At 56.2% G+C, this 21,564-nt stretch overlaps 2 protein-coding genes across 9 annotated transcripts in view; one reads left to right on the plus strand and one right to left on the minus strand.

Annotated features, from left to right (window-relative positions):
• ILKAP (ILK associated serine/threonine phosphatase) overlaps window positions 1–9,454 on the plus strand; it is a 29,182-nt gene extending 19,728 nt beyond the window's left edge. For 5 of the 8 annotated variants that reach the window (XM_022568114.3, XM_022568116.3, XM_089916123.1 and 2 more), the window contains 3 exons: window positions 5,640–5,759; window positions 8,843–8,924; window positions 9,183–9,454. In XM_022568114.3, coding sequence (XP_022423822.1) covers window positions 5,640–5,759; window positions 8,843–8,924; window positions 9,183–9,323 — 343 coding nt within the window. In that variant the 3' untranslated portion in view covers window positions 9,324–9,454. Of the gene's footprint in view, window positions 1–5,639; window positions 5,782–7,699; window positions 7,799–8,842; window positions 8,925–9,182 lie in introns of those variants that run through there. The other 3 variants (XR_016394006.1, XM_030760391.2, XM_089916122.1) reach the window with 3 other exon arrangements.
• A 2,961-nt stretch (window positions 9,455–12,415) lies between these two features.
• ERFE (erythroferrone) lies at window positions 12,416–20,776 on the minus strand. The gene is made up of 8 exons (XM_022568113.2): window positions 20,549–20,776; window positions 18,027–18,149; window positions 16,601–16,703; window positions 15,107–15,372; window positions 14,926–15,034; window positions 14,742–14,832; window positions 13,903–13,981; window positions 12,416–12,648 (listed from the first exon to the last, which is right to left on the minus strand). The coding sequence occupies exons 1-8, from the start codon at window positions 20,717–20,719 to the stop codon at window positions 12,550–12,552; spliced, it is 1,041 nt and encodes a 346-aa protein (XP_022423821.2). The 5' UTR covers window positions 20,720–20,776; the 3' UTR covers window positions 12,416–12,549.
• Window positions 20,777–21,564: the final 788 nt, after the last annotated feature.

Raw genomic sequence — 21,564 nt, forward strand, 5'->3', positions numbered from 1 at the left:
ACATTGGCAGTCCTATGGCTGAAAGTAAGATTAGCTGCATTGCATTTACTTCCTGTTTCCCAGTCCCTACTTGCTAAGAACAGCGTGGGCTTAGGGTGAGCCCCTCAATTTAGAGAAACGGGGTGGGAGGCTCAGAGACAGCAGGGGCTTTCTGTTCCTGAGCAGCAGGGCCAGGCTGTGGCCCATCTCCTGCCTGAGGCCAGAGGTGGCATGCTTTTTCTTTTCCACCACCCCCTCCTCCTTTTATTATTAAAATTTTCAAACATGCAGAAAACATTTTAAAAGAGTAAACATTTCAATCTCTACCACCTAGATTCAGTAGTTAACATTTTGCCATTTTGCTTTGTCTATTTATGTGTGTGTTTGGCTGAACTATTTAAAAGTTAGTTGCAGACATAACACTTAAGAAAATAATAATTCCTTAGGTTGTATTAGGTTATCTAATATCCCGTCTGTACTCGTATTTCCCCAGTTGTCCCCACAGTGTCTCTGTTTGAAACCAGGGTCTGGTGTGTTCGCATCTACCTTGGACTCACATCTTTCCATGTAGAATCGTCTCCACTTGTACTAGGCTTGGATCATCACTAGTCAGCACTTGTATAGGGTCACCAGTGCTGTTTTTTCATAGTATTGTTTAAGTTGCTTGTGTGTATTTCTTGTAAACTAGAAGTTAGGTCTAAAGGCTTCTTTAAATTCAGATAAGACATTTTCAGCAAAAATATTTGATGGGGGATGCTATGTACTTTTGATAGTCCCTCACTTCAGTAGCCATGTAAGGTCACTGGTGCGATACTGATTCCATGCTGGCTACCATGGCTACCGTGTGGTGACAACAGATGGCTCCAGAGTGAAAGGACGTGATTCTGTGTAATCAGCCCATGATCCGGGGAGATACACTTGAGCACCGCGTGAACACGGTGGCCCACCAGCCTTTCAGCTGACGCTTTTAGCATCCCTTAGTGATCCTTGCATGAATCATTTATTTCCCAGGGATGGCAAAGATGATCATCTACTTCTGTGCTTCCTTCTACGTGTATTGACAGGCATCCTATAAAGGAAGGCTTTCCTTCATCAATAGGGGATGAACCATAGTTTCTCCCTGAAAGCAGGGTAAATGTTGAATTCTTTAATCACCATTTGCAGAGTGAGAGCCACCCACAGTTGTGGAAACTAGTGTTTTCTTTCCCTTCTCTGCTTCTCTCCATCCCCTTTTCCTTGCTCCATGAGTCACTGCAGGTGGCTTTATGTATTGGAGGCGCTGATTCTAGCTGTAGAGGCAGCGTGCTCTTGCTGCTCACATGACCTCATCTGTGGCCAGTGGGCGGGAGCTTTGGCTTGCTTCAGACACTTCTGCCTTTGTCTTAAAACTGAGCTCCATATGCTGGGGATGCTTGTTTCAACTGCAGCTTCATCAATTCTGCATCTGTTCTTGGACAGAGCCAGGAAACACACACACACACACACACACACACACACACTCTCTCTCTCTCTTTAAGCTGTGAGCTTAGATTGCTATTTCTCATTCATATTGGACACTTATAGGGCTTTCTCTTAAATTCTTTGATTCAGTACTTGTAGTGTCTTCTTTTATGCTGAAAATCTTGGTTCCTAACAACATTAGTATATTTATTTGCCAAAATAGCTTGGAAATCATAGTATCAACAGTATCACTATTAATGAATTTGAGTTCCTTGTGGTTCTCTTATCCTTAGTCTGTGCTTCACTGAGGATATACGGAGTACTGTGTGTAAACATGGAATAATAATTTTCACTGTGGTTTTGTTACACTCTGGCTATTATGATCATTAGTTTCATTTTGCTTTCAACTTCAGGGCTTTCCCTGCTGGTGGGGATGTAAAATGGTGCATCTGCTATGGAAAATAGTTTGGCAGTTCCTCACAAATTAAAAATAGATCTATCATCACAACATTGTAAATCAAGTGTACTTCAATAAAAAATAAATTTAAAAATAAAAAATAAATAGATCTACCATATGATCTAGCAATTCCACTCCTGGGTATATACCCCCCAAAATTCAAAGCAGTGGATTTGAAGAGATAGGCGTGCACCCATGTTCATAGCAGCATTTTTCACAAGAACCAAAAGGTGGAAGCAACCCAAGTGTCCATCCACAGATGAAGTGATGAACAAAATACGGTTTCTCCATACAGTGGAAATACTATTCAGCCTTAACAAGGAAGGAAATCCTGTCACATGGATGAACCTTGAGGACATTTTGCTAAGTGTTAGAATAAGCTAGTCACAGAAGAGTGACTGCTGTATGGTTTCACTTATATGAGGTCCCTGAGTGGTCAGAATCATCACCGGGACAGAAAGTAGGGTGGGAGTTGTCGGGGGAGGGGGAGGGGGAGTTGGTGTTTAATGGCCGCAGAGTTCAGTTTGGGAAGATGGGAAGGTTTTTGGAGATGGATTGTGGTGATGGTTGCACAACAACGTGAATGTACTTAATGCCACTCAGCTGTACGTTTAAAAGTAGTTCAGGGCTTCCCTGGTGGCGCAGTGGCTGAGAGTCCGCCTGCCAATGTAGGGTCCAGGGAGATCCCACATGCCGCGGAGCGGCTGGGCCCGTGAGCCATGGACGCTGAGCCTGCGTGTCTGGAGCCTGTGCTCCACAAGAGGGGCTGCGATAGTGAGAGGCCCGCGCACCGCAATGAAGAGTGGACCCTGCTCACCGCAACTAGAGAAAGCCCTCGCACAGAAACGAAGACCCAACACAGCCAAAAATAAATAAATAAATTTATTTTTTAAAAAAAAAGTAGTTAAGATGGTAAATTTTATGTTACATGTATTTTTACCACAATTTTAAAAGTGAAAACCCCCCCACGTTTACGTGGTTAATTATCTAAGTTAAATAAAAGGCACAGTTAGACATGCTTTCGTCTCTGTTCCCTTCACCCTTATTTCCTGATTCTTTCCAGTGTTCCTTTTTACAAAAGTAAGCAAATCCACGTATGTGTTTTTATTTTCCTACTTGCTTACACTGAAGGTAGTGTACTGTGTGCAGCAGTGCGGTACGCTCCTTCAGGTGGCTTCCTCGGAGGAGGTGAAAACAGTTTTGTGTTTATTTTACAAGGAAGGCAACTGAACAGCTGAAGGGAAGCTTGCACATGTAGCATTTAGTGTCAGATTTGCAGTACTTGTGCTGGTACAGGTCTTTGATGGCAAAAAGAAACACTTCTGGAATCATACCTGCAGTTTTCTCTGTAGCACGCATCGTATTGATACACCGGATCTTGGCATCTGCAATCCTGGGATGGTCAGAAGAGGATGGAGCGTCCACCTCCCAGCCTCAGCTTTCTGAGCCCGGCGAGACCACCGAGTCCCTGCATTCGCTCACCTGCCAGAGTTGCTGAAGTCCAAGCAGGGTCTGGCTTGTCCTCACAGCCAGATTGGCTGTCCCAGTGCCTCCCTCTCCGATTGCGAAGGGAGAACCGGAACAGAAAATGGCAGCAAAAAGAGCTACGATCAGGGGACTCTGTTGAACGACTTTCCCACCAATAGAACAGCAGTTCTCTGACGGCTGGGCAGATGGGAAGGAGATGAGGGACAAAGCAGCGTGGAGCAAAAGTCGCTTGAGGGCGGGAGGCCAGGCCTGTGGACGATTGGTACCGAGGGAGGCACGTGGGTCGTGAGTATGGACCTCAAAGCCCACTCCCTCCTCAGCATGGTGGTCGTGGGGGAGAACTTTGAGGGTAGCGGGAGGAGAGTGGGTTTTCAGCCGTTTGTTGAGGGAGAACCCGCTGCAGAGCACACAGCTTCCTATTGTGCGTTTAGGAAGCTGGCCGCGTATCGGGTGCGTGTGGAGGAGCTCTGCTGAGGGGGATTGGAGCGTGCCGGAAAGTGCGAGCCCACACATCCACGTGGCTGGTTCCGGACAGGCCTCTTCGGGTGTGGTCCTGTTCCAGTTGTCACTGACCATGAAGGCAGGTGGTGTGGCTTCGTGTTCTTGTGATGCACAGCCTTAGAGTTGGCACTGGCCTCTGGAGCTGACTGGCGTTTGCACACGCACGTCTTAGATAGCCCGTGACACTGAGTGCAGGCAGAGTGACAGCCAGCTTGCGGTGTCCATTTCTGAAGTGTAAGTGGCCTTTCCTGGGTCTGCGATTCTGTCTGTTGTTGCTTTCTCCTGTCACTCCAGTAGTTGAGTGAGTGTAAGATTTCCACTCTGTGTAGAACTTTGCTCAGTAAACAAGAATGGAAATGGCAGCTTCTGTGTTGTGGCGCACACATTTTTCTTCATTAGACTCAGGAATTGTTCCACATTTTGTGTACTGAGTTGTGCTGGTAGTAACTGGGGCTTTGGGACCTGCCATTGCACACAATCTCGTTGAAACAAGCTGGGTTTATGACTTGGGGGTGCGGTTGGGTGCGCACCAGGCACCCAGTTCCTTGATCCTGAAGAAGCGCTTTGTTGGCTTCTCACGGTGCTCGTGCTTTGAGCTGCTTCCTCAAAGGCGCTCTTGAGGCTGAGGGATCCCGCCCCCCGCCCCACTTCACTCTTCAGCTCGGCCCCTGTGCACTTCGGCCCCTCTTGCTGCGCGTTTTACTGTTTGCACTTGAGAAGACTGCTCAGCTCTTCACAGACACCGGCAGAAGTCTTCATTGCTGGTGATTCAGCTGTGACCACTGGGAGGGTGAGGGCGACTTTGTGGGCACAGTGAAGGGCCAGGGGCCAGGCTGAGCTCTGACTCTATGAGACAGCAGCCCAGACCCAGGCGAGCAGCTTCTGGCCATGTGTGTCCATCACACAGCATCTCCAGAGCTTGTTCCATCGTTTGGGAGCCCCGTGGTGACAGTCCACCTCCACGCACAGCTTTGCTGTGTGCTGAGTGCTCTGACGCACCTTGTCAAGCGTGGGTTCTGGTTTTACACATGAGGGTCTAGATGCTTGGGAGGTTGCAGCTGCCCGAGGTCACACAGCAAGTACACCGCCAGAATTGTCCTTGGGAGTGTCAGGCTAGGGACTGTTTCTCCTGCTGACAGAACTCTGTCTTACAATGTGGAGTCTTCTTAAGGTCACCTTCCCATCTCCCTATCCCTCGTCTAAAAATAGAATGGGTGGAAGTGCAGTGCTGTGCAGAACACTGCCATTTGTATTGAAGTCAGGTTAGATCATGTTCATACCCAGTGTAAAGAAAACGTGCTTCCACATCTGGGAATAGAGTCATTTCCAGGTATTTTTCGAATCTGATTAGACTGAAATACAAATACCCTCTGTTCCAGCCATTCCTAACTCTGGTGACATGGTTGGATCACGTGAGAAGCTTTAACATAAAAACAAAGCCAGGTCCCCACCCGATCAAGTTTGACCCTGGGCTTTGGGCAAATCAATGGATTAGGCCCAGGGCTGCCATATGCCAGCTAGAGGGGGCGCTGTCCCCATCAGTGTGCTGTTGGGCTGAGGAGCCAGGGGCAGCAGGAGTGTGAACGACCTAGAACAAAGAAGACTCAGCACAAAAATGCTCAGACGCTGCTATGTATTAGAGGCTAAGAGATGTGGATTCCACAGGTTACATCTTTTACTCTATCCCGTTTTTCTGATTTTAAGATCGGATTCTGAGTACTGTGACCCGTGATCTGTCAGATGGAATCTGAATTTGCTTTTCCCCTCATTTTAGGGACGGGCGTGTCCTGGGTGTGCTGGAGGTGTCCCGCTCCATTGGGGATGGGCAGTACAAGCGCTGTGGGGTCACTTCTGTGCCAGATATCAGACGCTGCCAGCTGACCCCCAACGACAGGTAAAACCTCCCAGAGGCACAGGTGTGCACACACATGGTTTTGTTTCTCTTCTGATTTCTTCCAGTTTGTGTAGTGAACCTGGGGTGGGCAGCCATGTCTCGGGCACTGTGCTAGGCCCTAGAGGTGCAGGGATAAATAAAATGCCGTTTCCGCTCTCGTGGGGTCCACAGTCTGCCGGGGGGACCACCTGTGAATGGGCGGTTCCAGTCTAGTGTGTCTTAAGAGTGTGGGGTGCTCTGGGAGACTTTGGCCGTGGGGGGAGAGAGGCATCCTTGCTGGAGAAAAGAGAAGGGTTTTTTGGCAGAGCGGACACAAGGGACAGGATGAAAATGTGGCCAGGCAGATGCCATAATAGGGAGTCAGGAACGTGATGGCAGGGTACCTGGGGACAGATTGTAAAGGCCCTGGATTCTTTGCTGAGGAGCTTGAATTTTAGCTCATAATTGGTGGAGAATCCTGGGAGGTTTTTAAGCAGAGTCAAGTTAGGTTGAGAAAGAGACCCCTTGTTTAATTGTCCAGCCCCTAATTCTGAGCTGCTTGAAGGTGAGGCACCATGCCTAGTGCCAGAAGCCCTCAGCAAGTCAGCGTTGGAGGCTGGAGTAGGACAGAGCCCAGCGGCCAATTAGGAACTGATGCACTGGCCCTTGCTGTGGGTGCGGATGGGGGAGGTGAACTAAGGCAGCAGTGGAAGGAGACCGGGGAGGCCAGTGCTGCGAGGGAGGAGCCTTACCCCGGCCCCCCGCCTGCTGAGTGAGCATCTTAGGACACGGTTCCACCAGCTCCTCTGGTTTTCTAGATGATGCCTCAGGGGAGTCTCGTCTGTCCCCACATTAGACCAGGCCCCCTGTTGTATGTACTGCTCGAGCTCCCTCTGCTTTGGATCATGGTTGTGTGTTTGTATGGCCAGTTGCTTAGGGTCTGTCACATGAGTGGAAGGGGCCAGCACCTGCTTGGACCTGTGCCCTGGTAGATACGTGTTGAATGAATGCCCAGTCAAAAGAGGAAAACCAGGACCTGGGTATTAAAATGAGGAGAAAAGGGTGTTAGATCTGTGGGGAAACTGTCCTAGGAGAACCAGAACTGTCTCGTCTCATCCATCATTGTTCAGAAAGACTTTCCTTGGGAAGTCTAGAGGGGGCTTTGAAAGGGAGGTAGTCCTGTTCTCAGATGGTGAAAGTGGAAGGTGGTTCTCCCTTCACGTGGGGAGTGAGTGCTTGAGAACATTCCTTAAGTCCACAAACTGTCAGTTTTATTGGGTTGGCCAAAAAGTGCCTTTGGTTTTTTAAGTAAAAATAAAAGCCACATTTTTCATTTTCACCAAGAACTTTATTGAAGAACGTATTCACCCTTTTGTTCCACTACCTTCTGCCATTTTTCAGCCAACTTCACAATCCCATCTTCCCAAAACTCTTTATCTTTTTGAGCAAAGAACTGTTCCAGGGGCCTTTTACAGTCATCCAGGGAATCGACATTGTTTTCCATTGAGAGAATTTTGTAAAGACTGAAATAAATGGAAATCCGAAGGTGCAATGTCTGGTGAATACGGTGGATGAATCAAACTTCCCAGCCAAGCTGTAACAGCTTTTGCCTGGTCATCAAAGAAACATGCCGTTTTGCGTTATCCTGCTGGAAGATTATGTGTTTTCTCTTGACTAATTCTGGACACTTTTCGTCGAGTGCTGCTTTCAGTTGGTGTAATTGGGAGCAGTACTTGTTGGAATTAATCGTTTGGTTTTCCAGAAGGAGCTCATAAGAGAGGACTCCCTTCCAATCCCACCATATACACAACATCACCTTCTTTGGATGAAGACCGGCCTTTGGTGTGGTTGGTGGTGGTTCATTTCGCTTGCCCCACGATCTCTTCCGTTCCACATTATTGTCACTTTTTATTGCCCATCATGATTTGTTTTAAAAACGGAACATTTTCATTACATTTCAGTAGAGAATCACATGCGGAAATGTGGTCAAGAAAGTTTTTTTCGCTTAACTTACGTGGAACCGAAACATCAAAGCGATGAACATAACCAAGCTGGTGCAGGTGATTTTCAGTGCTTGATTTGGGTATTTCGAGTGTGTCGGCTGTCTCCTGCGTGGTATAACGGTGATTGTTCTCAATTAATGTCTTGATTTGATCACTACTTCAACTGGTCTACCTGACCATGGAGCGGCGTCCAGTGAGAAATCTCCAGCACAAAACTTCACAGACCACTTTTGACACATTCGATCAGTCACAGCACCTTCTCCATACACTGCACAAATCTTTTTTTGCACTTCAGTTGCGTTTTTACCTTTCTTGAAATAATCATAATATGCCGAAAATGTTGCGCTTTTTTCTCTCCCATCTTCAATATTAAAACGGCTACACAAAAATTCACCAATTTTGATAAGTCTTTTTTTTTTTTTTGCGGTACACGGGCCTCTCACTGTTGTGGCCTCTCCGGTTGCAGAGCACAGGCTCCGTACGTGCAGGCTCAGTGGCCATGGCTCACGGGCCCAGCCGCTCCGAGGCATGTGGGATCTTCCCGGACCGGGGCACGAACCCGTGTCCCCTGCATCGGCAGGCGGACTCTCAACCACTGCGCCACCAGGGAAGCCCGATAAGTCTTTGTTTTAAATGTACGCTGATATGACAGCTGTCACATACAATCTAACAAAATTGTTTCGAATGATGTTAAAGACAACTGAGTGCTACAGAGCCATCTTACAGAAAAAAACCGAACGAACCTTTTGGCCCACGCAGTATGTTTGGGAAATGGCTCGAGGCATGTGGTGATAGAAATTTAGCATGTACTTATCATAACACCTGATGGATTTTATTTGGTGATTTTCCTAGAGTTTGTCTAAGAAGTGGGTTTGGGTTAATCCATAATTTTTGGTGAACAGAGAGTAGTCCCAATTTTGATGTGTAACATTTCACCTACAAATACTTTTAAGTAGTTTTAACCTTTGTCTCATAGAAGTTAAATTGGTTTTAAAAGATGTTTAGCCTTTGAGTAGTTGGACAAGTATTTTTACCTCCACTGCCAGGCCATTTCATAAAGTTTGCTGCTAAAACCCATTTATATTTTTCTCTGTGTTGTAGGTTTATTTTGCTGGCCTGTGATGGCCTCTTCAAGGTCTTTAACCCAGAAGAAGCCGTGAACTTCATCTTGTCCTGCCTTGAGGTAAGAGGTCTCACAAGGGAGAGGGTGCCAGTCGTCCCAGCTGCACTTGGGCTTTAGAGGAGAAGTCCCGAAGCCCCCTTCCTCCCCCATGTTCCCTGTAGTTGGGAGTGGGAACTCCAGCCCGGGGACTCACCCGTCAGTTTGTCCTGCCCGCCCTGATGGGGACTGGGGAGCAGTTCTTCCTTGTGGCAGTGGTGTCTCAGGAGAGTGATGGGGTGCAGGGTCCCCACTCACCAGTGCCCCTTTCCTGCCCGGTAGGATGAGAAGATCCAGAGCCGAGAAGGGAAGCCCGCCGTGGACGCCCGCTACGAAGCCGCCTGCAACAGGCTGGCCAACAAGGCGGTGCAGCGGGGCTCGGCGGACAATGTCACCGTGATGGTGGTGCGGATAGGGCACTGAGGTGCTGCGGGCCGGGGCGCAGCGTGGTGTTCACTTCCAATGTTCACTTTGTGTGTTGTGCACATTATGTGTTTCGTGTACTCCTGTGGGATTCCCATGGTTGTAAATAAAGGTTTCGTTTTTTTTTTCTAGATTTTTGAGTTATCTTATTACATTTTGAGCAACTCTTGACCTTTCAGAGGTTGTGTTTGCTTTCGGATATGCTTTGGGTCTCTCCTCGTTAAAACCATTATAGGCATCTTGGGTTGGCCAGTGATAACGGCCCATCCTTAGTAAGCTGCTCGTTGTGCAGTGCTTTGTGGTTTATGCGCACCTTTCCTGTGCTGTTTCACCCTCCTGATAACTGCTTGGGGAAGTGGCATTTTACAATGAGGAAATCGAGGTAACGACTGCATTGGACAGGCCACGACTAGAGCCCAGGGCTGCTGGAGCACTCTGGCTGCTTTCAGCTTTCTATACAAAAATAAGGTTACAAAACGTTATGCGGCATGATCCCAGGCTCAGCTAGGGGAACAAGATGAGGTGGTCACTCTGTGGAGCAGCGTGCCCCCAACGGGCCCTACAGAAACACCACGGGATTCTGCTTATTTCCAGTTCTGTGATGACAGATGCAGTCTGGCTGAGGGACTCTAAGAAGGGCTGGGTTTACTGGGTTTCACGTCTGGGTCCCCCGGGTGCAAAATGCGTACTTTTCCAGGTTTGAGCAGTCAAGCTGCTGTTCCCTGTGGCCAAGTCCAGCCTCCCGTCTTAGTCTTAGGAATGTGCATTCAGTTGGTTCTGTGCTGGGCTGAGGTTGATGGTCACGATCACACTTCGTCAAAGATGTTAAAAATGCATGATGAGCCTACTCAGAAAAACAAACTTTAAAATTCTTTTCAAGCCCTTATTTATATGTAAAGCAGGCCATTGGTATTGCTGTAATTACTTAGTAAAGCAGCTTTTAGGTCTGTGTAAATGCTGCCTCAGGATGATGTAAGATTCTGAAAATTTGCTTTTGAAGCTGTTTTGTCATGTTTGCTGGCCCTGCCCAGCCTGCGCACATGGCCTTATCACCTCGTCAGTTCTGTCAGTGGGACCGGCCTCCCTACAAGTACCTCGGGAGCGTTTCCAGCACACCCTTCCCCAGAGTGTTAAGAGCCAGGTTTCACTCCTGCTGAGGACTGGGACGACGCGGTGTGGCATCGCGGAAGGAAAGAACCTCAGCGTCTCAGAATTGGGAAGTGGGACAATTTATTCAATAAACATTTTCTTACAGCAAACAAGGCACCAGTCTTTGACCATGTATCCCTAATCCCCAGACCGCTAGTGTCCTAGAGCTGGGAGAGGCTTGGTGCTGGGCTTCCCTGGACGGGCTCTCCCTGCCACCTTCTCCATGGGTCTGAGGGCCCAGTGGGCTGGAAACATCCTTCCACCTCCCCTCCCAGAGCTCACTCCTCTGTCCTTGGTGAGCCTGGCCTAAATGACTAAGACTCTATATTTTAAGGTCTGCCCTTTGTTTCTATAATTTTGTATAATCACATAAAATAATTCTCAAAAGTCAGTTTATATATATGTGTATATATATATATGTGTATATATATATATATATTCCACCTGACAATATTATACAATAAATACTTCAGTAAATTGCTGTGTGACACACTCATATTGAGAAAATGAAAGACATCTGTGGGTTTTTCAAGGGTAAAAGCTTCTCTAAAATATCTGGATACAAAGTGAAATCCAGAAAAGGGCGTGGCCACACCATCCCTTATCAGAGAGCATGGGCAGGCAGGACGCCGGCCAGCTCGCACTTCCTGGTAGGGCGGGTACGAGTCCTACTGAGAACTGTGCCAGGGCTGCCAAAGGGCACAGAGTGGTGGTTTGTGTGCATTGCGCCTGCGGGTCCCCTGGCTGGGAGGGAAATGTCTGAGCCTGACTGTGGCGCTGGAAGCTTAGGGCTCCGGGGCATCAGCTAGGCCTGGCCACAGTCACCTGCTCACCCCAAGGCCAGCTAGAAGGTTACGGTGAGAGGTGACTGCAGCCATTGCCCCCTTCTCTCCCAGGCCTGAGAAGGGGGCAATGGCTTGCCAGACCAGCTTGGCCCCCAGGACATCTTATGGTACCCTGTTCCTGTAGCCTGTTTTGTGTGTAGGTACAGGGTTGGGTAACTTCCTCAGCAGGCAGCGGGGGCCCTGCACCTTGAAAGAAATTGCAGCAACTCCCAGACCCCCATCACCACTGCTACCCGCATCCCATCACTGCTGCAGCAGCACAGAAGGACTTGGGACCTGGTCTTCTCAGGACACCCATCTGAGCTTGGGGCCGTATTCCCACCCCCGTGGGGAAGATTCTTTCAAGAGCCCCAGAGCTGGATGGACCCAGCGGGGCTAGGCTGCAGTTGGGCACCGAGAGCCTGTCAGCTTGTGGGAAGCGTCCGCTTCATCCGTGCAGATGGGCAGGCAGGGCCTGGCCGCCCCTGACCTGCAAGGGTGTTCTAGCCCTTTCATCTGGTGGGTGGATCTGAGCAGTGAGCCAGGGGCCACAAGGGGGTGGGCAAGGGGCCCTCATCCACGAGAGGGTCTGTGACGGAGGGGGAGGGTGCAGCTCCTATGTGGAAAGGCTGGGTGAGCGTGCAAGTGACCTTGCACATGTCACAAGTGAAAACAGCTCCAGACTGTCACTGTCCCTTGTCAGCCCCCATCCAGTGTCTCTCTGGTGCCTGAGGCTGCTATGCCCCAGGGCCACAAGGAGAGGCTTGGGCCCCGTGGTCCCTGCAGGCTAAAGGCAGGGCTGGGAGAGGGGCAGGTGGGGACCAGGCAGGCTGGGCGGCCTCTGCCCTCCGTCCTGGCACTCCCAGCAGGCAGCCCGTGAGAACACTAAGAAAGATGGAAAAGGTGGGGCTGGGCCACAGCAACAAAGCTGAGGCTGCCGGGGCCACTGGGGCCAGGAGGGGCCCAGGTCTGCAGCTGGGGAGGGACAAAGCACGTGCTCCTGGGCACACTGAAACGTCTCCCCTTTAACTTAAGCTGGCATCCTGAAATCATTCCCAGTCTGGGACTGCCAGTTTGCGTGTCACCTCCCCGGGCTGCCTGTAGTGGCATCTCTGGGTTGAACTGCGGTGGCCAGTGTGGGCAGTTCGGCGGCCTCCCTCCTGCGTGTGGCCCCCGCCACTCCGCCACGGCCCCGAGATTGTTCGCACTCCTGCTCCGTTTGCCCGGCGAGAGGGAGAGCCTGGGGTGGCCGGTCATACACCGAGGAGGACAGCACTGAAGTGGGAGCCACCGCGCACTGTGAGGGAGGAGCTGCTGGCATTGTCCAGGAAGACGGAGGTGTACTGCCCCGCCTGCGGGGAAGGTCAGCGTCAGCCTGGATGCCGCCGGCCTGCAGGTGCGCCCACCACACACCATGCCCGCCCCGCCCCGCCCAAGGACAGGAGCGAGGGCCGCAGGCCTTGCCCTCAAACCCAGCACCCCTGACGCCTGGTCTAGTGCCTCCTCCCCAGCTCCATCAGCCCCGGCACCAATGGGCTCCCTGTAGTGCGTGTGCAGGGGAGCAAGTCTCTGCTCACGGCCAGGGCGGGGCTCGAGCATCAAACAGTTCCCTCTGCGGCACTGGAAGCCTGAAAGCGTGCTGAACTCACGTGTGACGGTGCCCCTTCCCCCCACAGGCCTGGCCACTGACCCATTTGGTAGAGCCACGGTCGGACTGGTACTCTGCCTGGCTACTCCGAATGTGGTCCAGGCATCAGCAGGGTCACATCCCCAGATGTGAGCTGGGAACTCCCAGAGATGCAGAATCTGGGCATTTGCATCTGAAGACCCCAGGCACACTGTGTGCCATCTGAGTTCACGCAGCAGTGCCAGGGACCAGACCTCTAAACGCCTTCCAGCAACCACAGCCGCCTGCAGCCACAGCCTGGCCTCCAATCCTGGCTTTGCTGTGCGAGCTTGGGCAAATTACTTAACGCTTCTGTGCCCTAGTTCCCTTATTTGTAAACAGGGGAATAATATTTTCTACCTCAAAGTGCTGTGAGTAATGGGTAATTGATGTTAAGTGCTCAGAACGGGCCTGGCCTAGTTAGTGCTATTTACATGTGAGCTTTATTCCACACATCTGTACCTAAATTTTTCTTTCTTAGGAAATCTCATCTTTTCATCAGTTTCTCAAGCCCTTGCCCAAATCCCCACAGTTCTAGAAAGAGACTGTCCGTTGGGGTTTTGTGTAGGAAATAACTGCGTCTGCTTCCCGAAGTCCCAATGGGCCAGGGGATCGTGATGTCATCCTGGGCAAAGAGCTGATCTCTGTCACTGCCCCCCACCCCGTTGCCCACTGAGTCCCTTCCAAAGGGCTCGTTACGGCCAGAAGCACCAGTCCTCAATATGGGGGGGCCAAGTCTGGGGAAAGGAGCCCCGGTCTCGGCCTGGCTCTGCCTGGACTAGCGGAAGTGCTCTGTACCGCCCTGACCCTTGCCCGGGCCTGGAGGCTGAGGGCACTGCACCCAGAGCTCTGAGCACCCACCAGCACCCCTCCCTGCCCAGTCACCCCCACGGCTGTGTCCAGGTGGTGGCCCCCCCCCAGCGGAGCCTGCCCCACACACCTGCAGATACAGAACGCCGTTGACCGAGATGGTGAAGAACTCGCTGCTGCTCTGCAGCCCCATGACAGCCTCCAGGGAGCTGCGGCCAAAACAGAAAGAGGGTGGGCCTGAGACCCCTGCCCCGGAACCACCAACTGCACCCACAATGTGCTCACAATCACCGCAGCGCCCGACACCCAGCAAAGTGCCCTGAGAACGGCTGTCTTAGCCAGGGCTTCTGGTGGAGGTGGCATCTGAACTGGGTCCCCAAGAGGAGTAAGGACAGGCTCCACAGGGCTGAAGGTGTGCCGTGAGGGCCGGGCAGCAAATCCTGGCTCTGATGGGAAGCGAGACACTGGCCGGTGCAGCTGGAGGTGCGGGGCTGGCAGCAGTGAGGCTGGGTTCAGGCCAATCGGTGCAGGGCTTTCCAAACCAGAGTGAGAAGATTTGAACTTCACCCATGCATGCCTTCTGCAACCGCTGTGGAGCACCTGCTCTCTGCCTGGGCTGTTCTGGGTGCTGGGGACACCGAAGGAGCAGCCCTGCCCTCCCGGACCAGCAAGAGACGGGAAGCTGGACAAGTTCACAGAGAAGGGCTGGGAGAGAGCCTGGGGAGGGTCCGCACAGACTGGTCAGGACAGGCCTAGGGACGCGACGCTGGCGCCTCGGGTCGCCGGATGGGAGTCAGTCCCCTGTGGGGGGCGGACTGAGCAGGGGCTGGGGCGGGCCGGGCCCCCACGTCCCGGGTCGGGGTTCGGGGAGCGCGCACCAGGGCGGGAGGAACGCCTGACGGTAGCCGGGGAGAGACCCGAGGGAGGAGGCGGGCGCCCGGGCTGCGCGCCCTGCCCGCGCCCACTCACGCGTGGTGCTGGCACCGGGACTGGATGCAGATGAGCAGGCGCAGGCGGTCCCGGGGGCGCGGCGGCGCCCGTCTCGTCTGCTCCGCCAGCGCTGCGGGGGAGGCACGGGGGCGGTCACCGGGCGGCGGGAACCAAGCGCGGCGGGGCGCCCCCCCCCAGGCCCCGCCCCAGCCCCGGGCCTCACCCACGTGCAGCGTGGCGGCGAGCGCGTAGAAGCCGGCGACGGGCGCCGTGTACTGGCCGCTGGTCAGGTTCAGGCCCGGGCCGCGGCGGAAGGCGCCCTCGGCGTTGGGCTGCGGGCGCACGTACGGTCACCCCGAGCCCGCCGCGCCCGCCGCGCCCCGGCCGCCCCGGCCCGGACTCACCACGTAGTAGACGCCGAGCTCGTGCAGCGCGCGCCGCTCCACCGACGCGTCCCGGCGCAGGCGGCAGTGGAAGGCGGCCTCGATGCGCGGCGCCCGTGGACCCGGGGCCAGGGGCGCAGCCAGCAGCGCCAGCACGCCCGCGCCCCCCGCCGCCGCCGCCTCCTCCTCCTCCTCGTCCTCCTCGTCCTCCGCGGGGACGGCCGGCACCGCGGCGGGGCCGCGCGGGCGGGGCTCAGGCTCCGCGCACTCGCGTGTGCGCACCGCGCCTGGCACAGAGCGAGCGGTGGCCGCGCCGGGACCACCTCGCTCGCCCTTCCGTGTCCCGCCCGGACCCCTTCCCCAAACCCGGGCGCTGCTGAGAGCGCGGGGGGCCATTACCGGTTACCCCGGAACCGCGCGCCGGGCGCACGCAGTCGGGCCTGGCGGGTCTTCAGAAACTGCCTCCTGATCCTGCGGCTGCACCTGTTTCCTTTCACACTTTGGCTACCGGGAAGCTCAGGGCTGATTCACCCAGGACCCTCGTTCTCCTGCTTCACCTGCCTATCCTACCGCTTCTTCCCCCTTCCCGCTGCTGTTTCTTCTCTGTTTACATTTTTGTTGTATCAGGGAATGCAATAGTTTAAGCCAGACTGGTCATTTTTGAAAAGAAGTTGGGTATAAATAAATAATTTTGCAGCTATATTGCACATAATATGGAGGTTCTTCAGCCGCTGAAGCTGGTCTATTTAAATGAACAGTACATTAAATTGAAGGGGGAAAAAGACTCAGTAGCTCTTCACAATGACATTATCTAGTCAATAGCGTGAGCTGCGACTCGGCAGCTGGCCACAGTGCAGGGACACCGCCCTCGGTGCCGGAGCCCCGCTCAGCGCTGCTCTCTCCGCCTGCGGCCTCCAGCGGCTGCCCCATCCTCCTCCCTGTGCTGCCCCCAGACACCATCCTCCTTGCCCCGTGAGGGCGGCCTCCTGGTGCCCTCCCATGCGGCTCTGAGGCCGGCGGCAGAGATCTGTCAGGAGAAGAGGTGGGGGCACAGGTGATCAGGGGGTAGAAGGGGGCCTGTGTTACTGGGCTGAGCCTCCGATCTCCCTGGTGTCTCTGCGGGGATCAGAGGAGCACTTTACAAGCTGACAGGGCCCTGAGCCCCCCCTGACAGTCCCCACCTGGGGGGCACGGGCTTAGATCTCTCAGCCTTTGCTAGGCTCACCGGACTCGCAGGTGGGGCATGGATGCTGGTCCCCAGGCCCCTGCTGAACACCGAGTGGCCAAGTCCACCTTCCTCTGGAAGCCACCTCTTCACCACGCTCCTCCCACCTCCCCCGCAAGCTCCCGACCCACAGCCTTGACCCAGGCCAGCACCAGAGCAGAAGCCTCCTTGGGATACCGGTCAACAGACAAAGGTCTAGCCCACCTCAGCTCCTCCAGGATGCCCTCCCCGGCCCCGCTCACACCGGGGGTGGGGTGGGTGGGGTGGGTGGGGTGGGTGCCCCTCCCTACCTTTCAGCAGCAGCTGGAACTCTTTCAGCAGGACCTCAGGTGGGGTGATGGGACCCGGGGGGCCCTGGGGGCCGGGGGGCCCTGGGGGACCTGGCAGGCCGAGCTGAAAGAGAAGCTTGACGGTGAAGACATCTGAACAGGCAGGCTGGGGACCGCGGGCACCCCCTCTGCAAGCTCTTGCCACCGAGCCTGGCAAGGGAGGGGGGGTGGGGTCCTGCTTTGACCCCTGGGGTGGAGGTCAGCCTCCAGGGCCTCCGATTCCCCTGAGGAGGCAGTGAAAGCTGCAGGCACAGGGCCTCAGGGTGGTGGGGCCCCTGGGGGCAGGGCTGGGGGGAGGAAAGTGCACAAACGGGGAAGCAGAGGGCTGCAGCCCAGCCCCGGGGCTGGATTTCCTGATGGAAGGAAAAGGGGAGGGAGGGACACGCCAGGCTGCTTTCGACTCTCAAGGTCTGTCTTGGCAGCAGCTGGCAAGTCCTCCCTGTGCCTGGCCCAGCACCGGGGCCTGGGGTCCTCAAGGAGCCCTCACTGGGCTGGGCTGGTACCCACCCAGGAGCAAGGAAGTCCCCTGCAAGGAGGAGCCTGGGGGAGCCCCCAGCTCAGCGTCGGGGGTGACGGGTCAGACCATGGTGACAGCCCAGCAGCCCGGCTGCCTCAGGCTCAGAGCCCGGCACTCGGTCACTGGGTCAGATCTGGGGCAGGGTGAGGCCCGAACTCAGCATGGGCAGCACAGCCGTGACCAGAGCGCTCACCCCAGGGGACACAGCCCTCTTTGGGGCTCAAGGTAAGAGTCAGCCATCAGGACCAGGTGCCAGGTCCCTGCCAGGCTGAATGAGAGTGGGGGCCAGCAGCTGCCAGGGCCCCCATGTCCCCCAGCCACTAGGAACCAGACCGTGCCACCCCAGCCCGCCTGTAGGCCCCTCCAGCTTGGTCCCTGACGGCCCTACCAGGCCAGACCAGGCCTCCCGTGCCAGGATGCAGAGGGGAGAGAAAGCGGGGAGCCAGTGAGGCTGCCTGGCATTCCAGGGGTGCAGGGTAAATGGTTGGAACAGGCCCCAAACTCAGGGTCACTAGGCCCCAGCTTGACAGTTCTGTGCCCTCTGGCCCAAGGGTGAGGGTCTCTGCTTGTCGGAACTGCTCAGGGTGTCCAGGGGGAGCCAGTGAGGGGTGTGGGGTGGTAGTGGTGGACTGGGGGTTTGGGGAAAGGCCCGTGGGTGGGGGCTCACACACACACACCCACACACACACACCCACACACACCCAAGACACACACACACCCAGGACACACACACCCAGGACACACACACACACACACACCCAAGACACATACACCCAGGACACACACACACACACACACCCGAGGACACACACACCCAGGACACACACACACACACACACACGCAACACTGGCTGGGGCTCCAGGGCTCACCTTCAACTTCTTGGCTTTGCCTCTGCTCCCCTTCCTGCTGTTGGCGCCCTTGTCACTCTGCCTAACGAAGAGCATCCAGGCATCTCGCGGATCGATGCCGCGCACTTGCTCCACGGGGGGCTCCTGGAACATGGCGGCCATCAGCTGGTCTGCCTCCCCTGGACGCTTTGCAGGAGGTCACTGTGCAGGACTGGCCTCCGGCACCCTCGGGCCCATCACTGCGCCCTCCAAGACAGCACAGCCCCGGCCCCCAGCCCCGCGGAGGACGACCCCTGGGGAACAGGCCACTCCACAGCCTGGACTTTGCGGGAGAAGAGGCCCCTGGGCATGGGTGCGTGGGAATCGGGCTCTGCTGGGCCACCAGGCCTGTCCCAGCTTCCGTCCCGGGAGCTGCAGTGAATGCACCTTCCTGGGAGTCGGAGGATCAGACCGCCGGCTCCACGGGGGCTCAGGCAGGGGCCCCCGACTACCAGCAGGCCCCCCGACCAAGCCCGATGGTCCGAAGTTCCAGGGAGGCCAATTTCAGCCCTCAGGGATGTTAAGCCTACAGTCCAGTGCGGTTAGGGGGACCGGGGTAGGGGGGTGTCCAGCACTGAGACATGACTCCAGGCGCCTGCACGGCATGTGAGATGCGTGACCTAAGCAAGGACAGTGATGGTTCCAGAAATGTCCATTCCCCTTCATAGTGCGTTCTGACTAGTCCTGACATGGAGGAGAGTTCCAGGAGGTACCTTGCAGGGAGAGGCCCTTGGCCCTCCGGGCAGTGGGCCTCGCACAGTCTGAGCTCCAGGCAGTGCTGCCAGCTGGGACGGAAATTGGCTCCAGAGGGCTTAGATGAGGTCATGGGTGCCGACTCCGGTGACTGATGGAAGGACCCTGGGATCTTGGAGCCACCAGGCCCTTTCGTCAGAGGCAGACTCAGTGGTCTGGCAGCCCCTCTGCAAGGATCTGGGGCTTCCCATCAGGAGCCAGTGTGCTGTGATGGGGACGGGCTTCTGTGATGGAGGAGCCTGGGAAGCCTCGGAAAGGCCTCAGAGTGCCTGGGGCTTCCCCACATCTCCCTGGGTGCTGGGCCCCGCGAGGCGCCCCCCGACTGCTTCCTCTCCACGGACACCAGGACCTGTGGCCTCACTTCACGGCCTCACGCTGCCCTCAGTGGAAACACGTGGCAGGAGGATTCTACATGGGCTGGACGGTGTGCCACACTGGCCCTCCAGCTGGACCAGTAGCCTGTGGAAGGACTCAGACCCCAGTTTGGTTTGGGGAACTGAAACAGGTGGGACCACGTTGGTCTGGGGATCTGGGAGATGGGCCTGTGGCAGTATGGGTGGGTATCTGGCAACTGCCCTGGCCGACTGAAGTCTCCAGCCTCCAGGGGCTCTCAGAAAGGAGCCTCCGTGGACCCAAGGAGGGTCCAAGGCCAGAACCCCACCTGGAAGCACGTGAAGCTCCCTCTGCTTCCTGGCCACCACAGCCCAACATCTGGCAACCCTGCCCCCCAGGGGTTGTGGTTGGCTGGCTGGGTAGGGTTTGCCTTCAGTCCATGGGAAGTGGCCGGAGGTGATGGGAACGAGGGCTTCGGGGAGGCCCCTCCCAGGGGGTAGGCAGGGCTGGCCGACACCTCCACCTGTCTTTAATGGGGGTGTTCTTTAGTGGAGGCATCACGGTTCCCAGAGTGACGCTGAGAGCAGAGGTGCAGGCTTGAGGTCCCAGCAAGGCTCTGCCCTTTGCACTGCCCACAGGCATCTTCAGAAAAAAGAAACTCAAAGCTCTTTCCCCGACGGCCCTCACCTCCCTGTCTGAAAGGCCCCACCCACACTGAGGGCCCCTCTGAAGGCCCCAATTCCCCAGCCTCCTCCAACCTGAGCACCCTTTTGTGTAGCAAGGGAAGGAAGAAGCAGGCTGAGCTAAGCATCACCGGCCTCGGCCAGAAATCACACGTCACTGGGGGCCCGGCACCCCACCCCTTTCTCCCCTGCACCCTCCCCAACCGGCAGGAAGGCAGTTTTTGTTTTTCAGAGAGACTTGCACCAAACAGATTGGGGGCAGGGGTAGGGTGCGGTGGTGGTCAGTAACTTGCTCACACTTTTACAAATACGTTCTTCCCATTTCAGGAGAATGAAGTTATTTACACTTTACTCACTTCCCAACGCAGAAGTCCCCAAAGAAAAGGCATTTCCCCCGGTCTGGTAGAACTTTGCTTCAATGCCAAAGAACTACCCCAAAAGCCAAGGTCACGGCTGGCCTTAAGGCGCCCGTGGGGAGGTGCAGTGAGGTGGCGTCCAGACCTCCTGGGCCTGCCCCGCAAGCTAAACGTTTTTCTGCCCACTTCACAAAGGAGGACACCCAAGCCAGCCCAGGTCCCCGCTCGCGGCGCCGCGCTCCCCACCGCCCCGGAAGCAAGCGCCCTCCGCCTCCGGGGCGCCCTGGAGCTCAGGAGGTGCGGGCTCCGGGTGGGGAAGCTGAGGCCCAGAGGTCTCTGCGGCGCTGGGGCCCGGACGAGTAGTCGGGCGGCGTCTTACCTGCGGGCTGGTGGCCGACCCCGCGGGCAGCTCGTTCCCGGGCGGCGGCTCTTCGCGGGCGCGGCTCCCCGAGGGCGCGCAGGGCTCTGGGGAGCCGAGGCCCGCGGCGGCGGCCAGCAGGCCCGCGTACGCGAGCATCAGGGCTCCGACAGGACAGCAGGCGGGGGCCATGCGGGTGGCGGGTCCCTCTCTCCTCCGAGCGCTGCGTCTGGGACTCGCCCTCCGGCTCCGCGCCTTATAACGCGCTTGAATCCCCCGCGTCGCCCGGAGAGCGCGCATCACCGCCGGCGCCCCCTCCCGGCTCCCGCGCGCGCTGCAGCCGCGGGGGCAGGGGGCCGGTGCGGGGAGGGAAGGGGGCGCTGCGGGGCGGGGCATGCGTTAGGAAAGGGGGCGCGGGGTCGAGGAAGGCAGTACAGGGGAGGCAGGGGGCTCGGAGAGCGCTGGCTGGCGGTGGCCTGAGCGCCCCCTGCTGTCGAGCGCGCTTCCGCCCCAGCTCGGGGCCCCCGGTCCCTCCTGCGCTCTGTCCCGCGCTTCTGCTTGGCGGGGAGCCCGGACGCCCCTTCTCCCGACCCGGGGCATCCCTCTCCCCTCCCTATCCCGCGCGTCTTCTGCGGGGACCTCGAGACGCCTCCTCCCCATTCTCCCGGCCGCGCCCTGCGTGTTGGATTGAGCACATCGGAGCGCGAAGACCGTCAGGGTCCCTCCTTGAGGCCTTTTCCCAGGCGGCGGCCCCTCCCTTCAGAGGCAGCCTTCTCCCCAAGGCTGGGGCGCCCTGAGGTCAGGGATGGGCTCTTCCTCCCCAGCAGGGCGCACCTGCAGGGGCCTCCGGGGGCGGGGGTGGGGCACGGAGCAAATCTACAGCCGGGGACAGGCGCCCTGCACTGAAGCGGGCGCCCTGAGGCCTGGACTGGGAGGATTGAGCCCAATCTCGACCTGGGGGCCGGGGCGGGGTGGGGCGGGGCGGGGGGCCGACCCGACCCGGGACCACATTACCAGCAGCCCACCAGGATCAGCAC

The sequence above is a fragment of the Delphinapterus leucas genome, chromosome 8, assembly GCF_059928025.1.
Source record: "Delphinapterus leucas isolate spDelLeu-1000000601 "Yukka" chromosome 8, BTC_Dleu_Yukka2, whole genome shotgun sequence".
NCBI lineage: Eukaryota > Metazoa > Chordata > Mammalia > Artiodactyla > Monodontidae > Delphinapterus > Delphinapterus leucas.